This window comes from Lacerta agilis, chromosome 11 (genome assembly GCF_009819535.1).
Source record: "Lacerta agilis isolate rLacAgi1 chromosome 11, rLacAgi1.pri, whole genome shotgun sequence".
Lineage (NCBI taxonomy): Eukaryota > Metazoa > Chordata > Lepidosauria > Squamata > Lacertidae > Lacerta > Lacerta agilis.
In genome coordinates, this window is record NC_046322.1 from 12,442,714 (window position 1) to 12,462,107 (window position 19,394).

At 43.3% G+C, this 19,394-nt stretch overlaps 1 protein-coding gene across 1 annotated transcript; it reads left to right on the forward strand.

Annotated features, from left to right (window-relative positions):
* Positions 1-222: 222 nt before the first annotated feature.
* Positions 223-13,984, forward strand: LOC117055295. Its single transcript, XM_033164756.1, has 9 exons — positions 223-559; positions 4,068-4,310; positions 5,726-5,932; positions 6,983-7,216; positions 8,558-8,711; positions 10,294-10,403; positions 10,764-10,877; positions 12,871-13,020; positions 13,733-13,984. Exons 1-9 carry the CDS (start codon positions 476-478, stop codon positions 13,865-13,867), a joined length of 1,431 nt encoding a protein of 476 aa, XP_033020647.1. The 5' UTR covers positions 223-475; the 3' UTR covers positions 13,868-13,984.
* Positions 13,985-19,394: the final 5,410 nt, after the last annotated feature.

Sequence of the window (19,394 nt, forward strand, 5' to 3'; positions counted from 1 at the left end):
TTAAACAGGCTTGCTCTATACTCTGTTAGTTGACAGCACAAATTAGGCTCTTGATTTATCAGGACCATAGACTTTATAAGTGGGTCCTAGATGATCCCCAGCATTCCTTCCAACTCTGATTCTATTATCAGTTGCCTGGACAAAAAACTTAATTTAATGCCTTTATTTCCAAGAAGCCTGTTGTTTCTCATTGGCATATTACATTGCTTGGTTCATATGATGCTGAGGAACTGAATAGTGTTATGACCGAAATTAGAAGTAGATTAGTCATGGTGACAGCCTTCCTGGTAAAGAAAGTTTGGTTTAAGAAAGGGGATATCCTGAATTGCAACCTGTTCCTCAAGTTGTCCATAACGGTGTATATATTCAAAGGAAAACAGATGCTTTCTCCTGCTACTGAAGTTCAGGCCACAAATCCACGGTAACTTCGGATTTCACTTTTGGTGCATGCAAAATTCTACTTCGCTCACTTGAAATGGATAACTCAGGATTTGAACTACATGAAGAAACACCTCAAAGTCCCTCAGTCAAAATGGAGAGGAAAAAACAAGAACACCCAGTAAGTTGCTGTTGTGAAATAACGAGAGAGCTGATCTGAAGCTATATGCTCAGATCTGGAAACTTGTTACAAAATGTTGTTTTTGTTTTTGTTTGTTTGTTTGTTTTTATCTTTTGTGGTTGTTGTTATTCCTTTGTATTTGTACCTACGAAAGGTTTTTAAATTTGTTGTGAAATTGTTAAATCTAAATAAAGTTATAAAATTAAAAAAAAATGTATAGAAAATGTATAGAAAATCTTAAGAATGTGCTTCCATACTTCAGCACCTCTCGCTATAAGCAAGTAAGTATTAGCAGGTTGCCTAGGACCTGAACTGCATTTTTAAAAATCTGCTAATAACAAAGTTTTTTTAAAAAGCAACAACAGCTGAGTTAAAAACACAGAGCAGGAGATTTTTGTTTCTTAAAATGAGCTCTTAAAATGGTTTGGGGTTCTCACTGTGTTGTAGCCTCTGGGGCAGGCAGAAGAAACAATCCGTGTTGTCTCTGTGCCTTTTTCAGCATTGTCAGAATGGACAGTCTTATACGAACAAAGGAAGCAGTCTTATCCCGAGTCAGACCATTGTGGAGGGTTGCTATCTTTGGGTGCAGAAACAAGAAAAAGCCTGGTCATATGATCTGGTACAAATTTGGTACATGCAGAAGGAGGACCGTTGGGGGAATATGTCAGGTCGAGTATGCCGAGAGCAAAAGAAGTGGTGCTTTTATCCTTTAAGTAACAATCTCTTTGTCCGCTACTGACCATTCCAACAGCAAAGACAAATAAATAATTGCAAGGAGATTTATAGCTCTCTTCAGTGTACAATGTGTACAGTTGTCTTATCTGTCCACAAGAAGTGACATGCCCATTTTGTAAATGGCTGCTAGTTATTTCAAAGTGGGGAAAAGGATAGAAATTAAAGACCAGTGCTCGGAATGAACTAGTTTGGTTCAACAAACTTCACTGAATTAGTTCAAAAATCTCTGAACTACACCTGCAAGTAGTTCCCATAATTGTTGGGTGAACAGAATGAGAATTAAGTTTGTTTTGGGGTAGAACATTGAATGATTTCAAGTTCTTCAAGTTCATTCATTTTTTTAACCCTTAGAGCAGTAGTTTTCAACCAGTGTGCTGTGGCACCCTGAGGCGCCTTGAATGATGGTCAGGGGTGCAACAGGCAACACTGTCTTCTGTCCCTCTTTCCTTCCTTCCCTCCTTTGATGCCCTCTCATGTCTCTGCCTCCCAAAGGCTTGTACATCTGTTTATTTTAGCAGCCCTGGCTATGAGCTCCGCAAGTGAATGGTGCCTCTGGGAGGCACCTCTGTTGGGGGGGGGCAGCTCAGACCAGTGACGGCAGCAGCAGCTGCCCGGAGGACTCCCAAGGAAGAAGGGAGAGGAGAGGAGGCTGAAGGAACACTCCACAAGGGAGGGTGTTCCAAAAAGGGTGAGAGGTTGCTAGCTCTGCAGGCAAGGGGTGACAAAACTGGCCCTGAGCCCCACAGCGGTGCCACAGAAATATTGTAGTTGATTAAGGGACTCAAAAAGCTTGAAAACCTCTGCCCTAGAGTCTTCAGACCTTTAAGCTTAAATATCACGATTGTTGGAAAAAATAATTAAGCAATTCACCATTTAATGATGATTATTCCATATTTATATCCCTCTTTCCCCCTAACAGGACTTATTTATTAATTTATATCTCAACTCTCCTCCCAAACGAGCCCAGGGCAGCAAACAAGTGATAAAACAAGAACAAATTAAAAACTAGAACTTTTTTAAAAAGAAAGAACTTTCCAGGCTCTGTTAAGGAGATGCTTAGGAATAATATTTGCCATGCCTCTAGTTACTGAAGGTCTCTGTGTGGGGTCAGGTTAGGCCACATTACATTTGCTTTGCCCCAGAGAGGCATCAAGAACTGAGCTCATCCGTTTCTGCATAGCCCCTTCCTTGAATCTGTCTTTCTCATGCTGGAATGTGACAAAAAGGACAAGCACTTCTTGGTTTTTAGATATGGCAGTGATAATTGTGTTTGCGTTATGTTGTGCTGGATAATAGTGACTCCCCCCAAGGTAACCAGGGTGCTCTGTGCAAAACTACTACACAATTATGAATTAATCAATATTGGTTTTTTTTAACTTCCTCAGGCATTTTCCCGGATGGCTTAAGCAACTTTGGTTAGGGCAACTTTTTTTAAGCAGAAGTAAGGGAAGAATAGTTGAAAGAGGAAGTTTTCCTGGCTGACCATATAAAAACCAGCAAATTATTCTCCACAAACTTCTAAAAAAGCCCCGGAGCCTTTCAGCATTGCAGTAATCAAAGGCAAAAACTGCCAGTTGCTACAATGACAATATTAACAAGCTGTGTCACTTCTGAAGTTATCAATTGCTTTTTCCCCTAGTTGGAGCTATTCTGCTTTGAAAATAGCCAGAGCTGAAATAGCAACCTAAAGTTCAACTGATGAGACTTTTACTTGCATGGAAATGCAGTGAGAGAGGAAAGCTGAATTTCTACCAGTCAGGTAGCTAGTAAAGGTACAGGTTCCTAGCTACAAAAAAGGTGGCAACCCTAGTGCAACCTGTTCTAAGATAGGTATAAATTGATCATGTATGCGTGTGATAAGATACCAAGCTCAGATGAAAATGGCAAATGATGGGGTATTATGGGAGGTTCCTCCCCAGCTCAGGAGCTCCCTTACTCTTTGTCATTTCCCAGAGTTACATAAGACTTAAAAAAAAAAATGGAGGAGGTGGGCCTTTAGAGACCACAACACACGTAGTCTCTATAGTAGTTGCTTTTAGAACTGATGGGGAGTTGGATGTTCTGTGTATTGCACTAGACAGATAATCCCTTCATGCACACACATATAATCTCTTCTCTTTACACATATACACAAACATACCTTGGAGGCATGACCCCCCACCCCATTCCCCACTGACAACCACCAGGAAAACAGCATTGGAGGCAAGTCCCTACTGTTTGTACACCCAGTGGGAAACCTTAGATTGTGCTGAACCGTGTGTGAAATAGCTCCAAGAGTTATGAGATATGTAGCAGCCAGGCACGCGATGTGTTGAGACCCATATGAAGCGACCAGTAACAGCTAATACTGTAGTTCATAGCCAAAGTGATTGTTTCTGACAACTCCGAGATGTGAGACACGTCTTTAGGGCTTCGCCGAATGGCCTCATCTCAAAACTGACCAAGGAGGTCATCTATGTCCCAAACACTGAGAATTTTCAGAATTGATAGTCAATGTTTTTGCTGCCCTGGAGAAGCCTTCATGAGCCAATCTCGACCCTACCTGGAGAAGCCAGGGATTGAATCTGGAGTCTTCTGAATGCAAGCCAGTTGCTCTACTACTGAGCTACAGACCTTCTACATTTTGAAGTTACGGTGTTTATCCACAAGCTTGTCACGTGCTCCCAAAGGTTGCTAGTACAGCAACTTGCATAGGCCTGGAGAGGCAATGTTCTGTTTTGCCAGTTCTATAAAAATGACTACTAATTATTCCTCTTTGTTTCTTTGTTTATCGGGGGAGAAAAAGAGCCGCTGGTCCCTGCTCAACATCTTTCTGGTCTGCCTCTTGGCCTGCGCCATCACCACTGTCTTAGGGGTGCTGGTTTTGTCTCTGGTCTATACTGCCAACACCAGCTTCAAACCAAAATACGATGCCAATGCAGCAAAGCATAGAGCTGCTTCCCTGGGAACTTCAAGAGTAACATCCGCCCAGGTGGACCCCAAGTTCCAGTTTCTCCACCAGCTTGCTAAAGCCAAGGTAGAATTTGACCATATCCTGTTTTATTTTTATTTATTTATTTATTTAAGGTGTTTATACGCTGCTTAAGTGTGAGAACCAGTGTGGTGTAGTGGTTAAGAGTGGTAGACTTGTAATCTGGTGAAACGGGTTTGCGTCTCTGCTCCTCCACATGCAGCTGCTGGGTGACCTTGGGCTACTCACACTTCTTTGAAGTCTCTCAGCCTCACACACCTCACAGTGTGTTTGTTGTGGGGGAGGAAGGGAAAGGAGAATGCTAGCCGCTTTGAGACTCCTTCAGGTAGTGATAAAGCGGGATATCAAATCCAAACTCTTCTTCTTCTTAATCATTAGTATTTTTAAGCGGCGTACAAGAAACAAGGAGCCACACAGAGAAAAAATGAAAAAGCTGCGCAAAACTTGAACACTGCCTTCAAATAACTGCTGGAGTGGGAAAGTCTTTTTTGTCATGTGCCTGAAGTTCAGCCAGTAGGGTGCCGTTCTGATCTCAATCAGGCATGTGCTCCACAGGCTTGGGACCACAATACTAAAAGCCCAGCCGGTACATATTTCACATGAGAGGCTGTGGACTCTCCTTCATTGGAGAAGTTGGATGGTCATCTGTTATGGATGCTTTAGTTGAGATTCTTGCATGACCCTTGAGGGTCCTTTCCAACTCTATGATTCTATGAATAAGGGCCTTAATGATTATTTTGTCCCTGGGGTTGCTAAGAAGTAGTAGCCTCCAGCTCCCATCATCCCTCACCAATGTCCATACTGGCTGAGGCTTTGGGGTGTTGAAGTTCAACAGCAGCTAGAGAAGAAGAGTTTGGATTTGCTATCCCGCTTTTCACTACCCGAAGGAGGACACAAAGTTGGCTATTGTTGCTCTACTGAGGTCCAGCTCCGAGGGCCTTCTGGTGGTTCCCTCACTGCGAGAAGTGAAGCTACAGGGAACCAGGTAGAGGGCCTTCTTGGTAGTGTCGCCCACCCTGTGGAACACCCTCCCATCAGATGTCAAGGAAATAAAAAACTATCTGACTTTTAGAAGACATCTGAAGGCAGTCCTGTTTAGGGAAGTTTTTAATGTTTGATGTTTTATTGTGTTTTTAATATTCTGTTGGGAGCTGCCCAGAGTGACTGGGGAAACTCAACCAGATGGGTGGGGTATAAATTATTATTATTATTATTATTATTATTATTATTATTATTATTATTATATTACTGTATAAGGAAAGAAGGAGCCACATTATGTGTTCCTGGACTGTGGAGGGACGTAGCATAAGAACCTGAGCCTGTAACAAGTGTACACTCTTTCACGCAAATTCTTACACATAGCTAGAAGCAGGATGGGCCACAAATAACTTCACAGGATATTAGACTTTTTATGCAGTGCTTGATATCCCAAGTATTACCCAGCTTATACGGCTTTGCAGAAGCATGAGTTCCCGGGTGGTACGATTCAGTGGTCGAGATTCCGGAAAAATGCCAATGAGTACCAAAACAAGGAAGAGATGGAGTTTGGAAGAAGCATCAATGCTCAGCGCTCCAAGATGACGTTTGGAACTTTACGGATTAAGAGCAAAGGACTACGTGCACCACACTGGCATTTCAATGCCAATGAGCATGGCTACCTCTTAAAGGTACTTTTTGGGGTTATCTTAAAATTGTTTTTACTCCACCTTTCTAGTGGAAAGAACCTGAGAATGGCTATAGGATTAGGATGTCGTCTTTGGGTGCCCTCCAAATTTATGGTTTTATATCTCTAAAATTGCATTCTGCAGAAGAGTCTTTTCGCTAAGTTAATGGCCCAAGTCATGTCTGTTAAGTATCTCTTTGTATGACCAAGGAGTAAAGGAGACTAGTTGCCATGGAAATTACTAAATGCTTCCAGAAGCGGGACAGGCCTCCCTCCTCCCTCTGGTTGGAGGTTATGTCATTGGTGGGTTTAAGAGATAATAGACCAGGGTGAGTCGTATGTGGAGTAAACACAGAGGCTTAACTTGCTCTCTGTGTGCTGAATCCAGAGCTATGACTTTGGGAAACCCACTAGAAAATTAACGGGGAAAGCAAACTCAGTTTGGTTGTGGTGCTGTGAGCTTGTAATGTATAGGCATATAAATAAAATCACACATCACAAAGACATTGCCATCTCCGATGACCTCCATTTGAAGGAAACCAAACCTGAGGTATGGCTGGGGCAACCCAGTCAGATTGGTGCAGCATATAAATAATAAAATTATCATTATTATGTGTCAGCAACCCTGCAATCTCTCACTGGTCAGGGATTATGCATAGCTGTATAAAATGTAGCCAACGGCAGTGGCAGGGTAAGGAGGCACAAGGGCTCTGGCAGAGTCCTAGAGCCTTCCCACATCCTTCCCAAAGCTGGGGAAAGTGCTAACTCAGCTTTGGGAAGGAGGCAGGAGGAGGAGTCCAGGGTGGTGAATAGATTGTCAGTGTCCCAGATCAAGAATTCTGATGCAGAAGACTGATCAATACATTTTAATAGTCTATAATTACCCCAGCCATTCTGGGTGGCTTCCAACACTCATAAAACATAATAAAACACCGGGGCTTAATTCTCTGCACTGCTACAATGGCCCATAGTAGTGTTGTAGTGATGGCATTGGATTTCTGCCTTCTTAACTTGATTTGCAATGACTAGTCCTCCCCCCACCTGTGTTTTTCAGGGCACTGCATGGATTGGGGTTGTCGATGCTGGTGGAGATACCGTAACCACGTACAACGTCACAGCGGGCCAGGTCATTTTCTTCCCTCGAAACACGGTGCATTGGCTCAAGAACGTCGGTACAGAAGACTGTCTGTTCTTGCTGTTCTTCACAACCCATGAAGAGCTTCAAACTCTGGATCTGGATGATACGTTTTTCTTAACACCTGAAGACATAGCAGCAAGGTCACTAAAGGTCTGTACAACATAAACTCTTTAGTGCTAGTTCAAAACAAATGGGGGGCACTGATTGCTGATCATTCCTATTCAGCACTAAACTGCAGGTTTTCCCAGGGGAAAGTGGTCAGACAAGCCCTGAGTTCTTTCTGTTCCTGATGCTACACTTGAATGCAGCTGTATTGTGCAAATCTTTGTAAGTTGCTTTAAGCGCCTGTTGGGGCTATGACGTAGGGTGGGGGCCCTCCAGATAGCCTTTTAATTATGCATTTAAGATTGTTTGTATACACAGTGCTATTGGGGTGGTCACACAAGATTCCACTTTCCATACTAATTGCACCTGCAGAGGTTTTTGGGCAGCACCCCTCTTTATTTCCAAGCAGCAAAGTTCATTCCCTACTGAAATCCTACAACTTTTCTTACCACAAATTGTTCAGGGGGTGTGGGTGTTCTTCTCCGGCCCCATTTTTGTTGTGCTACAGCCCCTCTAGAAAGCAATTATGTGGCATCATTGGGGAAGCTTCTCAGAACAACTAATAAAGCAGAATACACCCACCACTAATGCACAGTTATTTTTGTCGAGAACATGTTGCAGAATACACCTGTAATTATAAAACGAACCAGCCTGGAGAGGTTCCACAAGCCGTGCAAACACTCCTTGTGCTAAGCGAGGTGGGTGGGTGGATTGGAAGAGGAAGAGGTGTCTCTCCGCCCAGGTCTCCTGGATGAGCAAGTCTCCTGACAGCTGCTGAAGGCAGAGTTCTGAAGGCGGAGAGCAGAGGTTTTACTGGGTGCAGAGCCTCAGGGATGCTGCAGGAAGTGCCCCAACTATGTTGTAGAATGGAAGGTGAGAGGCGGGAGATGCCTATTTTTGGCATTGCACGGGACTCCACTGAAGTTTGAGACCCCAAAGACCACCACTATGGGGAGGATATGCAACAATTTATTCCTGATTGAGCTCCAAACCTCCTACATCCATCCCCCTCACCATCTATTGCAAGCAGCAGGGCTGAACATGCAGCTTTGGCCCCACGGCACTGCAAAAGACCTGCCAGCAGAGGACTAGAATTTGCATTGCACCCTAAATAAGTGAAGAGCAACAGCAAACACTGTGTTTTTCATTCCAGAATGATCCCAAGCCACCTTTAGAAGAAACTGACAACTGACTTCCTCCATGTCCATACAGCAGGATGTGTATATTATATCATATTATATATATATATATATATATATATATATATATATATATATATATATATATATATATAAAATATATATATATATAATATATATAATATATATATATGCATGCCTTTAAAGTATTTCACTTCTTCTTAAAAATTTGGTGCATGTTTTCTAGCCTCAAGGTGGAGTGGCCTTCATCAGGTCTTTCCAGAAGCAAGCAGAAGACCAAGCCGTCAACCTTCCTCCAAACCTAGCAGAGCTCATTCAGAATCCCAACTACCAGCAGTCCACAGACCCGTTTGTGTGGCGGTACTTCTTTGACCTCAAAGGTATTTCAGAGAAAGCTGAGATGGCGTTAACAGGGACCTTTGTTTCCAGACAGTTAGCAATGTGGGTCACTTCAGCAAAGGGAGCAGAGGCAATAGAGGACCACCACCCCCACCACCACCTTAGGAACATTCTCCTGGGCTTCAGATGCAGCAAGGAGCCAGTGGCATTCATTTGCTACCCAAGATAACAACAACAACAACAACAACAACAACAACAACAACAACAACAACACTTTATTATTTATACCCCGCCCATCTGGCTGGGTTTCCCCAGCAACTCTGGGCGGCTTCCAACAGAATGTTAAAATACAATAATATATTAAACATTAAAAGCTTCCCTAAACAGGGCTGCTTTCAGATGTCTCCTAAAAGTCTGGTAGTTGGTTTTCTCTTTGACATCTGGTGGGAGGGTGTTCCACAGGGCGGGTGCTACTACCAAGAAGGCCCTCTGCCTGGTTCCCTGTAACGAATCCAAATAAGAACTCTGGCCTAAAGTTTTAACCAAAAAGCATACGTTTACTCCAACGTTTACTACACTATGGCCAAATGGTTCCCTGTAACGGCTTCTTGCAGCGAGGGAACCGCCAGAAGGCCCTCGGCGCTGGACCCCAGTGTCCAGGCAGAATGATGGGGGTGGAGACGCTCCTTCAGGTATAGTGGACCGAGGCTTTAAAGGTCAGCACCAACACGTTGAATTGTGCTCGGAAACGTACTGGGAGCCAATGTAGGTCTTTCAAGACCGGTGTTATGTGGTCTCGGCGGCCGCTCCCAGTCACCAGTCTAGCTGCCGCATTCTGGATTAGTTGTAGTTTCCAGATCACCTTCAAAGGTAGCCCCTAGATGTTTGCAGACATTCTCAGAGACCCAGCCAAGAAAGGATTGCCCAGAATCAATGGTGAAATCTATTTCTGGTTCCACAGTTTATTCCAGAGCATAGGCAAAGCTGGATACAGAAACTCTGCTGTCTGCAAAACCAAGCAGCTGAGCGTATTCCTAATTAAATGCCTATGGAGGAATCAAATATTTTCTTTTTAAAGCCTTGATTTTTTTAAAGAAACCCTCTTGAGTGGTAAGATTGGCACTCAGGTAGGGTTTATCATACATCTGAACATACCCGGAATACTGCAGTCGGAAGCAGTGTCTGGGCGGAAACTGGCAAAATGTCCAGGGAAATCTGGATGTATGGTAACCCAGTGTTGTTTTTGCTGACTTTCCTTAAAAATACCTCAGATAGTCAATTTTTATGTGTCCAGGTTTTCACTTTTTGAAAAATGGCAACCCTAACTCCGGACTCTCTTAGTAGTTCCATCACCCTTGGAACTTGGGAAGGAGTGGAAGAAGGCTGGGAAAGTGTATTCTCTTTCTCCCTAAGCTATGGAGTTCTGCCCCCGCAGAGGTACAGTATGCCTGGCACTTCTGAATCCAGAACATGCGGTCTGCCGCTAAGCAATGGCAAATCTCTCAGAACAGCAAGGATGGCTTAGCAAGCAATGTAAACTAATAAATATTCTGTGATGATCGCAAACTAGGTCTCCCAAGCTTTTTCTGATTGTTGAGGATGCTGCGTTTGCCCTCCATTCAGGGTCAACTGAGTTCCGTTTCCCCGGGGGAATAATCCAGTTTGCTCGGTATGTGAAAGATGGAAAAGGCTTGAGTACGAATGAAAGAATTTACAGCGAGTTTCTCCATTCAGTAAGTATTGAGATAAAAATACTCCACTCATTAAGTATTGAGATAAAAAGCACTGCCTGTTATAGTGGATGAGACCATGGAGACCCGAGTCAAATGTTCCATTTGGGGAGCAGTACAGAAACCCTGGCCACAGCCATCTCTGCATAGGCTCAAACCACCAACCTTCTGGTTAACAGCCAGTTGCACTGACCCATGGAGCCACCTGATGCTCCAACTCCCATCAGCCCCAGCCAACATGGCCAGTGGTCAGGGATGATGGGAGTTGGAGTCCAACAAATTTGCAAATTTTGAGACACCCTGTTGTTATTTTGCACAACCTCACATGCTCACGTGCTTTTTGTTTGCTCTCCTTGCTTTCAGAAGGAAGATGCCCTTACTTTGGGGACACTCAGGATCTATAGCAATGGCCTACGGCAGCCCCACTTTCATTTCAATGCCAACGAGATGGGATACGTCATCAGTGGGTGTGGAAAGGTAGCTATTTAACTTAAACCACTGTGATGTAACCCCCCCCCCAGTTTTGCTGCTTTTTATCTGAGTTTTATTGGTGATTACTTTATGTATATTTGCTTTTTTAACAGTTTTGCTGATTTAATCATGTTTTATTGGTAATGTTATTATGTACGTCAGTTATGGATTTTTCTGCTTACCGTATTTTTCGCTCCATAGGACGCACCGGACCATAGGGCGCACCTCATTTTTAGAGGAGGAAACAAGAAAAATATTTTTCTGGTTTTCCTCCTCTAAAAGCCCTGGGTTTGTGTGTGTGTGTGTGTGTGTTTTTGAGGATCAGCTAAAAGTTTTGCAGCTTTTTTGCAAGGGGAAAAGCCCTGGCTTTTTTGAGGACTAGCTAAAGGTTTTGCAGCTGTTTTTGCAAAGGCAAAAGGCCTTTTTTTAAAAAGGATCAGTTAAAGGTTTTGCAGCTTTTTTTTTGCAAAGGGGGAAAAGCAAAGCTCCTTTTGCAAAGGGGGAAAAACAAAGAGGAAAAGCCCCATTTTTATGGGGTTTAACTCACATTTCTGAAAAATCTTAAGGGAGCTGTTTCTACTGTTTCCAGTCAGATAATCTAATCAGCCAGTCACATGTCCTGGGGAAACAAACAACCTCCCTCTGCAGCACATTCAACAAAGGAGGGCGTGGCAAGAGGGCGGGGCTGAAAGGGAGCCGGGACTCTTATCTCTCTCCCGATCTCTTGCTGATCAGCTGCTGAGCGGGGTCCTTTCAACACTCCCTTTTCTTTTTGTAAAATAAAAAGCACAATCTGCTTTTGGCCCCTGGACAATTCAGCTCCAGGGACCACCATTCGCTCCATAAGACGCACAGATATTTTCCCTTACTTTTTAGGAGGGAAAAAGTGCGTCTTATGGAGCGAAAAATACGGTATGCTGTCTATAAGCTTTTCTATTTTTTTAAAAAAAGGTTATGAATATTTTCAAAGGAGAAATGCCAGCATTTGGGGCTGGTGGCAAGGAGACCAGCAGGGTTAGCCAACTTGTTGCCTTCAAGATAGTGAACTACAACTCCCATCAGCCACAGAAAACATGACTAGGATGATGGGAGTTGTAGTCCAATATCTGGTAGGCACCCAGTGACTGTTGCTGGGCTAGGAGAATCAAACTGTCCTTAGCTCTGCTTCCTTCCAGTTGGGAAAGGCAGAGTTGGGAAAGAAATCTTGGAGCTTCATAGCCTTGCACATCAGGTTGTCTACAAGTCCTGTCCTACAAGGGAGGTCACTCTCCTGTATCCATTGTATTGCTCCTCCTGGTTCCTCCTGTCCCCTTACACAGCTTTATAACAGTATATGAGGGAGAAAAAATAATTACATCTGCTTTCTCTACACCAGGCCCATCCACCTACCAAGAGCCTGTAATCTACTCCCAGTATAAAAAAAACTGCCAGTGATCTACCCATTGTCATTGAGGGAGAGAAGAGTTGTTGAGCTTTTTTTGGGGGGGACAGCTTCTATACAGGGGTATGACATAAATTGCTAACCTGGAAAACCGCACACAGCGCTAAAGCCGTACAACGTATTCAACATCGCAAAGAGATAGCGCCAAACTCTGCCCAGAGGGACAGAGCAAGGGGGCAGAGAAATTCATTCCACAGTTCTTTTATTCCCGTGATTGATAAGGGTCGTGCAATCAACCATTATCAACGGGGGATCTACCTGTCGATCGCGGCCGTCCGGTTTGACATCCCCGCTCTACACCACGAATATTATGTCCTCCATCATGCCCCTCCCTTGCTCACCTTTTCTCTAAACTAAAAAGCCCCAGATGTGGTCGCATTTCTTCATAGGGGAATTGCTTCTGGATCATTCTATTTTTCCCTTTTCTGAACCTTCGGCTCTGGGAGACATTACAGATGCCTGGATTTGTGACATTTTTCATGAAGTCCATTGAAAACCACAGATTCAGTTGGATGGATGTTGGGGTGTATTTCCTTGTTTGGTGCATTCTCTCTCCAGGTGGGCATTATCGTTTCACCATCACTCACCACTGACTTCACCATTGGCGTTGGAGATGTCGTGTTTTTCCCCGTTGGAACCCAACACTACATCAAGAGCACATGCGACGAAGAGTTGCTTTTCATTTTGGCATTCAGCACTGCGAACCAGGTAGGAAATCTGTGCTTGACTTCCTAGGTAAACTGCCGGGCTAGCTACAGTTAAGCCAGAGTTAAGTCAGTGGGGTGAGTTATTGTGAACCACAATCAATATTATAAAGCTTTTGTGGGATTGGGGAGAAAAAAAATACCATACATTAGCGATGGGGAATAAATTTAACTCAGTTTGCATTTAAAGGCAGATCTGCCTAATTTGTGCTTTCTGAAGCAATACACCAAAAACCCAAACATCTATCCTTCAAAATTTGAATTTTTCTGAATTTTGCAATGCAGTTCTCCAGCCAAGTAATGTGCATATACTAAAGTAGATGTAAAAATGCACATATTAATGAAAATAACATGGGAAAGTGCATTATATTAGGTACACTGCTTTGCAAAAGCACATATCTAAGGTAAAAGTGCATATACAAAGATGTGAGTATTCGGTGAAATTATCACGAAAATGCTTACAATTTATTTACAGTATCTATTTATTTGCAAAGCAATGTGGAAATGTAGAGAACTGAGCGTAAGACTGGAAAAAATTGAAAAGGAGAGAAACCAACTGAAATTTGCCCATCTGTATTATACATGATTGTACATATTACATAAGATGGTAATTTAAAAAGTTTTCCATGAAAAATGTGTGTGTGTTACTGTGAAACAAGCGTAAACTCCCCCTTCCTAATTCAAATGCTGTTGTGGGTTTGTTTTTGTTTTTGTAGCTGCAAACCCTTGACATGGATGACTATTTCCACCGCACGCCAGACCATATACTAGCCCAGCTTTTCTTCAAAAAGCAGGACGAATTTAAGAAGATTCCACATTTTAACGAGGATCAGGCAATTAATCTACCATAGCAGCTTCACTACAGCAACGAAGAAGTCCGCATGAAACCACTTGTTATTAATAATGTTTATGCTGCCTTGGAAGAATTTTTCGAGTTGTTATCTACTTCTTCATAAAGTAAAAGGAGTCAGGGCTTACATCACATTTTCTTGATGATGATGATGATGAAAATTATTATTATTATTATTATTTATACCCTGCCCATCCAGCTGGGTTTCCCCAGCCACTCTGGGCGGCTTCCAACAAAAGATTAAAAATACATTAAAACATCAGTTATTAAAAACTTCCCTGAACAGGGCTACCTTCAGATGTCTTCTAAAATTCAGGTAGTTGTTTACTTACTTGACATCAGATGGGAGGGTGTTCCACAAGGCGGGCGCCACCACCAAGAAGGCCCTCTTCCTGGTTCCCTGTAACCTGACTTCTCGCAGTGAGGGAACCACCAGAACGCCCTTGGCGCTGGACCTCAGTGTCCGGGTTGAACGATGTGGGTGGAGACGCTCCTTCATAATGTCAGCTTATTCTCTACATGACAGGCTACAATGTAAGGCAAAGGAACTTATAAGAAGATGTGCACACATTACCCTGTTGTCATGGTTAACTGGACCCTATCTCATACACAAGGGTTGCCAACATTTTTGGATTCATGGGCCACATCTTGAGGCAGAAGAGTGGAGGAAGCGCCTGTACTTTGTACCCATTGGCACTGTCTTGGCATTACCAGGATTATAGTGTGTACTCAGCCAGATGTGAAGGAAAACCACATTTCTAGAACTTAGCGAGCATGAACGAGAGCACTAAATGGAAGTGTTTTGACTTATGATCCGTTCCAAATGCAATGTAATAATCACAGAAATAAAACAAAATGAGAAGTTTTTGTGGTGAGGGAGCAGGTTGGATCCTACATGGTCCTTCCTTTCATGAAAGGGCTTATTTCGTCTGCAGAAAGGACTGCAAGCCAGCAGAGACTCCTGTTGGTAGAAAGAAGAGGAATGAGAAATTTTGCTTCCCGCCCCCCTGCTGGGCCACCTCCAACACTGTCCTGGAGGGTCTTCTCTATACTCCAGAGCAAATTTTCAGGGAACTATAGGAGGAAGTAGGGATCATTTTAAGAATCTGCCTCAGCCCCATCCCCTTCTGTCCTTGGGAGCCTTCCATGAGTTAAGTCCCAATCATAGAAACTCTGCATCTAAGCCAGCGTATTGTTTTCATCATTCCCTACTGAAGTTCCTCAATAATGGGGTTGGGATGGGGGAGAAATCCAACTGTTTGCATTTAATTGAGAATTTACCTCATCCGCACCCTTCCCCCCCAAAACACATGAACTGAACTGATGTGGAAATGTGGTGAGCTGAACTTATGATTGGAAAAAACGAGAACTGAGAGAAATCGAAACTGACACATATTTGCTCATTCCTGTGTTGAGGCGATAAAGGTAAAGGTAAAGGGACCCCTGACCATCAGGTCCAGTCGTGTCCGACTCTGGGGTTGCGGCGCTCATCTCGCTCTATAGGCCAAGGGAGCCGGCGTTTGTCCACAGACAGCTTCCAGGTCATGTGGCCAGCATGACAAAGCTGCTTCTGGCGAACCAGAGCAGCGCATGGAAACGCCGTTTACCTTCCCGCTGGAGCGGTCCCTATTTATCTACTTGCACTTTAATGTGCTTTCGAACTGCTAGGTGGGCAGGAGCTGGGACCGAGCAATGGGAGCTCACCCCGTGGCAGGGATTCGAACCGCCGACCTTCTGATCAGCAAGCCCTAGACTCTGTGGTTTAACCCACAGTGCCACCTGGGTCCCTCAAATATATATAGTCCTTTCCCCACTTTCAGATCCTCAAGTGAATGCTGTAAGCAAACTTTGGAAACAGCACTGCAATTATTGTAATTTGAACAACACTGTAGCTTTCTACTACATTGCAATTAGGTGGTGATTAGTTTTCATTTAGGGATGTGGAATTAACAGATGGCGAAATGTATTTGTGGGATGTGATCACATAGTAGTCACTCATTAGGGTTTTTCCTCATGCCCTGGGGGCGTGACACTACAAAATTTGGCTCTAAGCCTGCAGCCCAGTTCACCCTTACTTGGGAATAAGCCTCTGACTTATCATGGGAGCAGAAGAATTTTCACCACTAGTAGGACCCCTTTTTGTATAAGGTCTAGCGCCAAACCAAAGAATAATGATAGTTTGCCACCAGCCAGGTTGAACCTCTTGAAACAGCCCTGCCTGTTTGAGGAGCTTCTAATAAATTTTAGAATAAAAACATAAGAAATACAAACACTACAAACATACACCATACAAAAATACAAAAACAAAGCAACAAAGCAAAAAAAGAAAAGAAAAAGAAAAATACAAAACTACAAAACTACAACTTACCTAAACAAAAACTAAAACAAGAATTATTCTTAACTTATTCAACTCTTATTTAGTGGACTTCCTCACATCCCCTCTTCTGCGTTCATTTCGAATGTACTGTAGTAGCTTTGTAACAACTTTAAATTCTTCTTTAACAACTAATCTTACTTCTTATCTATTATCTTATATTTATTAATTCATTCTAAACCCAAAAATATCCTTAAATACAATTCTACCTTCTTATATCCTATTTTAAACTAACATTTTATTGCTATCGCCTATTATATCAGCTGATTTCAATTCAGATCTCTATCTTTTCACGTTTTTTCAAATAGTCTTTAAATTTCTTCCAGTCTTCTTGCACTTTCTCTTCCCTCTGGTCTTGGAGTTTCGCGGTCAGTTCTGTGAGTTCCATATAGTCAATCAGCTTCATTTGCCATTCTTCAACTGTTGGTAGCTCATCAGTTTTCCATCTCTTAGCAATTAAAATCCTAGCAGCTGTTGTGGCATACATAAAAAATGTTCTGTCTTTGTTGGGAATCTCCTGGTGTTTGAGGAGCTTCTAAGGTATCCTCTCTCAAGCCCAGCTCTGGAAGAAAGTAAAACAAGCGGGGCTTTCGGTTTTCTTTCCCAAAGCCAAGTGGATGCAGACTTTAGAGATAAATCCCCGAGAAACACCTAGTAAAACCAATCAAGCCAAGTGTCAAAGCTTATAGAATTTTATTTGTGGGCGAAAGGAATAAACACACTCTCTCTCACACGCACGCACAAAAATAATTGTGTTTTTTTCCTACCTTAGCTAGAAAGCTTGAGCAGAGTCCTGGGTTTCAGAGCATGTGCAGAGTTCCTTGCAGAAGAGAGGTTCTGAGAGAACGTAAGCACACCTTTGGACACCTCACCGGGATAGATTTGAGGAGACCGAGACTGAGGGTGATGCCTCACTTGTGTATAGGAATCTGAGACCAGTAAAAACAGGCCTTTTTAAAGGGATGAATGGGGCCAACAGCAAGAAAAACTTCCTCTCTGATGTAAGTGGTAAAAGTGGCCTGTCAGAAATTTACTTAGGGGCTGCTCCAAACTCCTTAGTGAGAGCCAGTGTGGTGTAGTGGTTAAGAGCGGCAGACTCGTAATCTGGGGAACGGGGTTCGTGTCTCCGCTCCTCCACATGCAGCTGCTGGGCGACCTTGGGCTAGTCACACTTCTTTGAAGTCTCTCAGCCCCACTCACCTCACAGAGTGTTTGTTATGGGGGAGGAAGGGAAAGGAGAATGTTAGCCGCTTTGAGACTCCTTCGGGTAGTGAAAAGCGGGATATCAAATCCAAACTCTTCTTCTTCTCTTAATGCTTCTGAACATGTACATTGCAAAAGGGCCAGACACTTCCGACCAGACAAGTTATTGTAAAAAGGGGGATTAAAGCCAAGAATGTGGAATGAAGATAAAGAGGGATATTTGTCTATTCAGGATTCACCACACAGGTGCCAAATTGCAGTTCCTCAACAGGGGGCTGTCGGTCTACATAAGAATATAGTTTGTCACAGCCTCACTGGGCTTAGACCCGATCTATACATGTAGGGAGGTCAGGAGGCAGAACGTACCATTTTAGATTCCAGGTGGGAAGGTCCCATTTTTGAATGTGCTTTTGTAGTGAAAGCTCATTGCAGATAACGAAAACCAGCACACCTGGAATAGACCTTGTCTCTTTCCAAGCCGCTTTAGTTTGTTTTGTGTTGCATGTGTAGATGGAGCCTTGCTCCCCATTGAAAACTATGGAATAGGATGTTAGCAATTCTTTTCTGTTGGCTGGATTGCACTCTGCGCCATGAGCAGCATTGCAGCACACAAACATTTAGAACACGGAGCATTTCCTGGCATGGGCTGTAGCAAGTCCTTCCTGAAATTTGATATTTTGACCTCCGATATGCCAATCATCATATTTAATGAAGCTTGCACCAGCAAAACATATTGAAGGCTAAGACCTTAAAAGTAAACTCTTTCACTTTATGTAACATGCACAGAATATTGTTTTTCAAGAAGGATACTGACAAGCTGGAACGTGTCCAGAGGAGGGCAACCAAAATGGTCAAAGGCCTGGAAACGATGCCTTATGAGGAACGGCTTAGGGAGCTGGGTATGTTTAGCCTGGAGAAGAGAAGGTTAAGGGGTGATATGATAGCCATGTTCAAATATATAAAAGGATGTCATGTAGAGGAGGGAGAAAGGTTGTTTTCTGCTGCTCCAGAGAAGCGGACACGGGGCATTGTCGGGGCAATGGATTCAAACTACAAGAAAGAAGATTCCACCTAAACATTAGGAAGAACTTCCTGACAGTAAGAGCTGTTCGGCAGTGGAATTTGCTGCCAAGGAGTGTGGTGGAGTCTCCTTCTTTGGAGGTCTTTAAGCGGAGGTTTGACAGCCATCTGTCAGGAATGCTTTGATGGTGTTTCCTGCTTGGCAGGGGGTTGGACTGGATGGCCCTTGTGGTCTCTTCCAACTCTATGATTCTATGATTCTAAGTGTTTGCAGAAGCCAGCTGTTCCCAAGAACAATGCAATTCAAGGGTTTCACTTGACAGGCAAGAATTATTACCGATAGACCAAGTTTCTTAGAAGGCAGCAGATCCCCATAATTCAGGGTAATTTTATAGGGGTTTAGCCAGCAGGTGGCATCGTACATCAGTAAAGTTCTCTATCTGTAAACTATTTAACAGAATAATTTGTCTAAGTAGGCGAAGGAAACGTGTCAAGCCCAGGATAGCTATGGTTAAAATGAAAGCTATGGGAGGTTGAATTCATTGTGTACATATAAGCGAATAGACTCAATGCATGCCACAACTCTGTTGAAGATTGAAGGCATAAAAGTGCTGGAAGAAAAGACTGAGGCTGCAGAAAAGTCAAGGAGACCTTTGCCACACTTTTCCTCGCAATGGCATTGTGAAATGGACACACAACACTTTCCAGGGCTCAGGAGAAGCTGCTGCCAGAAAGCTATTTATTCCCCAAGAAACCAAGTTACGGTTTATACCAAGGTGTGTTGCAATCCATGCCCTCAAGCAGCAATAGTTTAAGAGTACATTTCTCCACTTCTGTATTTATTTAGCCAAGTGCAAGGCATCAAATGAAGCTGTGGAAATGGGCCCCGTTTTACAGCTGCCATTTTGAAACTGACAGAGGAGTGAGTTGG